This window comes from Lithobates pipiens, unplaced genomic scaffold (genome assembly GCF_037356315.1).
Source record: "Lithobates pipiens isolate NorthernLeopardFrog02 unplaced genomic scaffold, aLitPip1_a1.2 Scaffold_19, whole genome shotgun sequence".
NCBI lineage: Eukaryota > Metazoa > Chordata > Amphibia > Anura > Ranidae > Lithobates > Lithobates pipiens.
The window spans coordinates 127,625,814-127,634,554 of record NW_027507764.1 but is presented as its reverse complement, the minus strand read 5'-3'; the positions used below and the strand labels follow the sequence as shown (position 1 = coordinate 127,634,554).

At 40.5% G+C, this 8,741-nt stretch overlaps 1 protein-coding gene across 1 annotated transcript; it reads left to right on the top strand.

Annotated features, from left to right (window-relative positions):
- Positions 1-1,068: 1,068 nt before the first annotated feature.
- Positions 1,069-8,200, top strand: LOC143996279 (uncharacterized). The gene is made up of 2 exons (XM_077491250.1): positions 1,069-1,315; positions 6,028-8,200. Exon 2 carries the CDS (start codon positions 6,785-6,787, stop codon positions 7,823-7,825), a length of 1,041 nt encoding a protein of 346 aa, XP_077347376.1. The 5' UTR covers positions 1,069-1,315; positions 6,028-6,784; the 3' UTR covers positions 7,826-8,200.
- The last annotated feature ends 541 nt before the right edge of the window (positions 8,201-8,741 follow it).

Here is an 8,741-nt window from a genome sequence, read left to right as displayed (position 1 = left end):
GCAGTTGTAGCCATGAACCAATTATATTGCAACAATTTCAAAACTGCTTGTTGCTATCGGCTTTAAAATATATTTTTTAACTATCACGCTCCCATTGGTGTGTGAGGCAAATTAATTGCTTGCACACTTCTTATTCCATTCACATATGCTGATGGCTTCTCTGTTCACCTATGAGCATCACCTGCTCTACTGTGGATTTATATCCTTTTCCCTTCTATAACTTGCTGGTTCGCCTTCAAGTTTGCTTCCCTATATATACACATGCTCAGTGCAGAGCTCCTTGTCTGAGCAACGTCACGGTTCTCTGAGCTCCTGTTTAATTGCCATATCGTGTATTCTGTGTCTGACTTCCCATGTACCAACCCAGGTTTATCTTCCATTTGTGCTTGTCTGCCACCTGCCCTGACCTTGGCTTGTTTCCTGGTTCCTCTTCCTCCTCCTGCCACTCTATACTCTGCACACGTGATCTCCGTACTGCCCCTGGGGGCCGCAAACCTGGTACAATGTATGGAAATGTTAGACTATTTCTATAATGGAATACTCCCCTATATTCACAGACACTGTAAACAGGCCACTTATCTTTATTATTTGTACAGCAAGAAGCAGAAAGTGTCAGGAACCATAAACCAGATGGAGACAGAAAGTACAGTTAAAAATCACACCTTTACCACTTTAGCCCTTTTTTGCAATATGGCACTGCGTTACTTTAGCTGACAATTGTGAGGTCATTGAAAGGTTATGTTAAGCATCCATCTTGTTTCTGTCAGCCATCTTAATATTCACAAACTTCCATTTCACAATATGTACAGTTTGAACACCCCTTTAACTTCTCAGATAACTGTCTCAACATGAGATTCTTCTAACACATGTGTTCTCACACACTTATCTATAACCTTCACACTGTTTCTCAGCATCTTTTAGCTACAGAAGGAATTATGTATCTTTTCTTATATTAATTCAGCTAGCTTAGAACAAAGAACAATAGCGTTTTTGTCTTGACCAGCTGTAATCGTCTTGATGTCTACTGCGCATGTCTTATTCTGTATGACGTGAAATATCCTTTATCAATTGCTTTGTAATAACTCAATACAATTAGTTCTCGAAGGACGCCATGGTGTGTGTGTGGTTTTATTTGTCCTTTGAGAATTGATTCCAGATATATCTGAATTTATACAATACATTGGATCTAAGGTCTGAGAGGTTGAAGGGACCACCCTAGACACAGGATTAACCCTTACAGAACTGGGAGCTCGTCCCGGGATGGATGTTTATTTACCCTTAATGGACGTGGAAAGCTGCTACTTTTAACGGCTCGGTAAGTGAATTCTATTCTTATTGAGTGAAATTGACTTGCCGAAGTCCAGGTGTCAGGTGTGTGGCTTGGCTTCCATCCCACAGAGATTGCTGTTGAGTTATAGAACCTCTCATAAGTATACATAAGTTGACCGGTCATGACCTTGGAGGTCATATAGTGTTTTGGGGACACTTGTAAAGGTTTTGGTGACCTTAAAAGAAAAGATCTTGGCGATCTTAGAAGAATAGGTTTTGGGGACCTAGAAAAATTTACAGAGTACTCTAGAGTTTTCGTTCTGTTCGGGACAGAACTGGTGACTGATGATCAATGTATTGTGTAAACTTTGTGTATGATTGTATAACTGCTTTGCTTTAAATGTATCACGCTGAATGAATTGCGCTGAGTGTGTATATGTGGACTGCTATTTTGTTTCCAGGACCAAAAGGCATACTTGGTGAGTAGTATTCCTGGAGGTTAAAAAGTTACAATTTGGGTAAAGCTATTTTGGGAAAGGTAAACAGATTCATGTACATTGCAAAGTGAAATTCATCTGTGGTTTAAATTTGTCTGAAACAAAACAGCAGCTCCATGAGCAAGATTGTGCGTTTATTGTATCTGAAATACTCTTGAACTTGTTCCAAATTTATTCTGTTACAGTCTTGAAGTGATTGTAGCTGTATTAGTACAAAAAAGTATCACGGACAGTACTGATTTCTTTTTGGTAAAGGAATCTAAGTTGAGGTATTGTCTAATTGTCTGATTCACACCGTTGTCTGATTGTCTGCACCGCTAGGTGGCAGTCAAGCAAGTAAATTGTTTTGTTTTCATAGGAACACTAAATGTACAGAGCGATACCTAGTTAACCCTTAGGTGGTTCATATGGCAGGATGGACAGAAAGCCAGTTTGGGTATTCTGTCAACTTTGGATCCATTATTGATCCAGACTTTCCTGAGTAATCTCAAACCCCATTTAGTGGTCCCAGTCAAACAAATGATTACTGAATGGTCAACACTTTCTAGAACTGACTTTGGCAAAGCTCTTTCACAGAAAGATGTCTCCACACAACATTTACAAGGGAATACGAAGGGGAACTTTAGAGGCAGAGGAAATTTTAGAGGCAGATTTAGAGGCAGAAATGGAAGAGGGATGAGTCGCTCTAGAAACAATGGATGTTTCAATTGCGGTGCTGAGGATCACTGGGTGAGTCAGTGCCCTCACCCCACCCCTTCTCAGACTCCCGATTCCAGCTCTGTCCCTAACCAGACACAACAACCACAGGCATCCATCCAACAAGGTCCAACATTTCCAATCAAATGGGGAAATCAACAACAATGATGGGGCCCGGGGGGTAGTGTCCCAGCTTTTCCTTTTGTCTCAGATGATTTCACTGACAGTCCAATGGTTGCTATTTCAATAAATGGGAGACTCCTCCCCTATCTCGTTGATAGCGGGGCCACTAGGAGTACTATTTGTGAAGATCATTTCAGAGGCAAATGGGAACCAGCGGAACCCTCTTTGGGAATTAATGGGATACTGACAAAAACATATAGGACTCCACCCCTACCAATAGAAGATGATGAAGGGTACACCATATGCACACATTCTTTCAGGATAATACCAAGGTGTCCTGTAAATTTGTTGGGAAGAGACTTGTTTGGGCCACTAGGAATCACAATTAGAACCAACTCAGAAGGAGGTCTAGACATTTCCTCAGATAAAATCACTATAGTAGCATGCAAACCAGGTTCATTGATGCTGTCACAACAAAATAGTGAAGAAGATTTTGAGGATATAGACCCCCAGGTCTGGTCTACATCAGATCTGGATGTAGGACTTGTTTCATGCACACCATACAAGGCCACTCTCAAAGAAGGTGCATTTCCTATCTATCACAAACAGTATCCACTCTCTAAAGAAAAGATGGATGGCATAGTGCCAATGGTGAAAAAGTTTCTGCAGGATGGAATCCTGGAGGAAATTATTTCTCCATACAACACACCTGTTAACCCTGTAAAGAAGCCGGATGGCTCCTTCGGATTTGTACAGGACTTGAGGGCCATAAATGACCTCATAGTCCCAATAGCACCCATTGTACCTGATGTTCCATCTCTACTGTCCTCCATTCCAGCAACAGCCAAATGTTTTACTGTGATTGATTTAAAGAATGCTTTTTTCTCTGTCCTTGTAGACAAGGAGACAAGGCCACTCTTTGCTTTTACTGTGTCGATTGACCAACACAATCGCCAGTTTACCTGGTGTAGAATGCCCCAGGGATATATAGACTCACCTGTGGTCTATTCTATAGTACTCCAAGCCACCCTCAGGCCTTGGACTGCCCCTCATGGTTCTGTACTGTTGCAATATGTTGATGATCTTTTGATTTGTAGTTCTTCAGAGGAGGACTGCCGAGCTGATAGCCTATCCTTATTGAAATGGTTACATACGTGTGGTCACAAAGTGTCTAAGAAAAAATTACAATGGTGTAAACAGGAGGTTGAGTACCTAGGGTTTGTGCTGTCTCCGGGAGTTAGGAAAGTCAGTCACAAAAGAATTGTTGCTATAGTGGGTCTGCCCCGCCCACTTACCAAGAAAGACCTGCTAACCTTTCTTGGAATGATTGGTTACTGCCGCCAATGGATACCTGACTGCTCTTTCTATGACAATATATTGAGACAAGCAACCCTCTCTGAAATGTCTGACATTGTAAAATGGTCTGATGAAATGTTAAATGCTTTTACCATGTTGAAAAGTGCAATGGTTACCAGCCCGAGCCTCGGTCTCCCTGATTTTAGCAAAATGTTTCACTTGTTTGCTAGGGAAAATTGTAGAACCATGGCAGGAGTACTGGCCCAGGAACATGGTGGGAGACTGCGCCCTGTAGTTTTTTTCTCAAAGGTGGTTCCAGTACAGGTGCAAAGCATGCCTGCTTGTCTCGTTGAAGCTTGAAGCGTTGGCTTCTTGTTCTATGGTTGCAGAGTTGGCAGCACCATTTACCTTGGGCCATAACACTACTTTATATATCTCACACAGCGTTACCACATTTTTTAAAATTTTATATATTTAGCATATGTCAGCACAAAGTTTGAGTGGGTATGAAGTCATCCTCCTGTCCAATCCAAACCTGAAAATAAAAAGTTCAAACATAAACTCTGGCCCAGCTCCAATTTTGAATGCCTTATTAGGTCTTAAAGGAGAACAGGATGACTTACCACCACCTCATGACTGTATACAATCAATACATCAGGACACTTCACCTAGAGCAGATATGCTTTCAGTACCAATTCCTACTGCACAAACAGTTTTTGTTGATGGCTCTTGCAGCAGACCAAGTGATAATGTCTATCATGCAGGATATGCTGTTGTCCAACTGCCGGATACTGTCCTCGAGGCCAATCCAATACCCTATCAGTCTGCACAAGCTGCTGAATTGATAGCATTAACCCGTGCATGCCAGCTGTTTGCAGGAATAGAGGTAAACATTTACACCGATTCCAGGTATGCTCATGGTGTGGTTTGGGACCATGGTGTAATATGGCTTCGCAGAGGATATGTGGCAGCAGATGGAAAGAGCATCTCACACTCTGACCTAGTCACAGCATTACTAGATGCAATTCAGTTGCCTTCAAAACTAGCTATCATGCACTGTAAGGCACATACAGGCCAAATGACTGATATAGCCAAAGGTAATGCACTAGCTGACAGAATAGCTAAAGAAGCTGCATCTACACAAAAGGCAAACATTCAAATGCCCATGCTAACACCTCAGCCATGTTCCCTGAAAGAGACACATTGGCTCACGGAACTACAGGCTTTTGCCACCCCTGATGATATTGCGCAATGGAACTGTGATGGGATGGTACAAAAGGATCCTAAAACAGGATTAATCTGCAAAGAGGGGAAGCCGTGTATTCCTGTTGCTAGCGCCCCCCTGTTCATTGCACAATACCATGGACTGGGTCACAAGGGATGGCATGCCACATGTGAACTTCTAGATGCAGATTTTTTCATTGCAGGATTACCTAATCTAGTCAAAGCTTTTGTAAGGAGATGTGTCACTTGCATTAGGAACAATCCAACAAACCCAAAGAAATCAAAGCATGAACATCTTGAGTACCCAACAACACCGTTTACCCATTTACAGATAGACTTTACACATATGCCCAAAGAAGGAAAGAAGCAATAATATCTTTTGGTTATCGTGGACATAATGTCACGCTGGCCCGAAATTTTTGTCACCAACAATGAAAACGCACAAACTGTAGTGAAGATCCTCACACAGGAAATTATTCCTAGATGGGGGTGTCCATTGCAAATAAATTCAGACAATGGCCCAGCTTTCACAGCTAAAATATGCCAAGATCTTGTAAAAGTACTAAAAATAGACTGGAAATTTCACCTCCCCTACCATCCACAGAGTTCAGGAATTGTAGAAAGAATGAATAGAACAATTAAAGACAGGATAAGGAAAGCTACGGGTGGGAATTTTGGCAAGTGGAAAAAAATTCTCCCAGCTGTATTAGCTGAAACCAGAATGACCCCTCACAGTGTGACGGGTTATTCCCCCTTTGAGGTACTCATGGGTAGGCCATTCCCCACACCGTGGGCTAATCATCCCTTGATGGTAGAGAAAGGTGATTTGGAACAAATACAGGAGGAATATGTAAAAAAACTGATTGAAACTCTTGATATTGTCGAAAGAAGAGTTGCTCGCACCTCTCCTTCTTCTTCACAGGTACCAACCCACCCGTTCCAGGTCGGTGATCAAGTTGTGGTCCAGAGGCTTCAGAAAGGTCGAAAGCCGCAAGAGGTTCCATTCGGACCAGTGACCAAAGTGGTAGCCGTCACCAGGACCGCCATCCTTACAGAGGAAAGTCCTACTTGGATCCATGCCAGCAGAGTAAAGAAGGTTGATCTAAGCCCAGGAATTCAAGAAAGGCTGAAAAGAGGTGAAGCAGGTGTTTTAAGTCCTCAAAAGACAAGCACAGACATAAAGGACAGTGATGTCACTCATTTCACCACAGACTTCTGGGAAGGCCTTTTGCCTTCTGGTGATGTTTCTACTTCTGATCTTTGTCCCAGTGTGGATAATAACTAACTGTATTTTTCATCCTGAAGACTTAGGTGCCTTGAAACTCATATGTGGTAAAAGCGAAATACACACCAACCATACTGACTTTCACCTCAGAAATCGCAGTAAAAGAGATGTCTCTAATGAATTGATCAAAGAAACAAGTTTTTCTGGAAAAAATGTTACTGTTAAAATTTAAATATGCTTATGCTTGAAAGTCAGGATATGAAAAATGCTGGATTTGTAGTAAGTTGCACCCAGAAACTGCTAAAATCCCACTTTTAGCTGTCCCTCTGAACCTCAAGTTATTAAGAATGTCTCGGAAGGGTACCGCAATCAGAGTATTAGGTTTTACACTTTAGGAAAGACACATGAACCTGAGTGGTGTGTTCAGTTAGGCAATACATCCAACGGAATAGGTATGTGTTCCAAGTCTGTATTTAACATTTCAAAGGGTATTCCCTTCTACACCAGTAACATTATCATGGGTCATATGTGTAGTTACAAAAATCAATCCCTTAACAACACCATTAGTGAACTTACTACATACAGGAACACAACCTCTGGGATACTTGTGAGTAAACTTGTTAGTGCTGCATTTGAGGCTGGAACTGAGCCCCAACGTAGTTCTCTAAGAAGCTTTTCATTGGGAAACAATACATATGTAAGCTGTGCTAAAATTTGTTACCCATGGATCCCTGCAGGAGTGAAAGGATGGTGTTATTTAGCACAGTTGGTACCAGTCATGTCAGCCCTAGGCCAGAATCAAGAACATCACATACAAGTTACTTCAAGTCCAGTACATAGGTTAACATATAAATACAAGAGAGAAACCCCACCTATGTTTTCTACTTCAGATAAGTCATGGACATGGTTTCTATTCTGGACAGGATGGGGCATAACCATGATGGACAAATTAAATAACTACACTAGTTTAATAAATTATGTTATGGAAAAAAACTCCCAAGATATAGGACTACTCAATGTCGAGCTCAAAGCAATTAGAAGACAACTAGAGTTACACGAATTGGCTATTGAAAGCATGAGTGCAGCTCTGACAGGTTTATGCGAAATGACCCAAGATTATGAATGTTGTACATGGTTTCACAATACCAGCCTGGAAATCCCAGACTACTATGATGTTATTAATCAACACCGAACACAGGTAAATGAATTAATGAAACAAGCAAGGGACATAGGTAATTATGGATGGAACCCCTTTTCTAGTTTGGGTTTAGGTGGAATGTTTTCATGGTTAAAGGACATAGTGATTATGATTATCATAGTACTATTGTTAGGATTGATAGGCTACTTGATTTTCAAGTTTATTCTACTTTGTATTAGCAAGTGTACTACACCAGACCAACCTTCTCACGCATATACACAATATCTGCAGCTTTATATAAAAGAATATAACAAACGTAGCAAGAACCGTAGATTTCAGGAGGCTGCGGATCTGTAGAAGTCATTCCATGACTTAAGAGGGGGTTGAAAGGTTATGTTAAGCATCCATCTTGTTTCTGTCAGCCATCTTAATATTCACAAACTTCCATTTCACAATATGTACAGTTTGAACACCCCTTTAACTTCTCAGATAACTGTCTCAACATGAGATTCTTCTAACACATGTGTTCTCACACACTTATCTATAACCTTCACACTGTTTCTCAGCATCTTTTAGCTACAGAAGGAATTATGTATCTTTTCTTATATTAATTCAGCTAGCTTAGAACAAAGAACAATAGCGTTTTTGTCTTGACCAGCTGTAATCGTCTTGATGTCTACTGCGCATGTCTTATTCTGTATGACGTGAAATATCCTTTATCAATTGCTTTGTAATAACTCAATACAATTAGTTCTCGAAGGACGCCATGGTGTGTGTGTGGTTTTATTTGTCCTTTGAGAATTGATTCCAGATATATCTGAATTTATACAATACATTGGATCTAAGGTCTGAGAGGTTGAAGGGACCACCCTAGACACAGGATTAACCCTTACAGTCATGTGATGCTGTACCCAAATAAATGTAATGTCCTTTTTGATCACCTCTGTTTTTTTTATTTTTTGCGCTATAAACAAAAAAAGATCAAATTATTTTGAAAAAAACAATATTCTTTATATTCTGTTCTAAAAAACACCAAATAAAGATTTTTTAAAAATCAAAATGTCATCATCAGTTTAGGCCAATTTGTATTCTGCTACATACTTGTGGTGAAAAAAATCCCCAAAAGCATTTATTGATTGGTTTGCGCAAAAGTTATAGCATCTACAAACTATGGTATAGATTTAAGGCATTTTTTTTTTTTTTTACTAGTAATGGTGGTGATCAGCGATTTTTAGCGGGACTGCAACATTGCTGCAGACAGATTGGACACATA

Bases quoted from the DNA above. Each gene is read 5' to 3' on its own strand.
- LOC143996279 (XM_077491250.1), top strand. From the start codon at position 6,785: ATGTGTTCCAAGTCTGTATTTAACATTTCAAAGGGTATTCCCTTCTAC.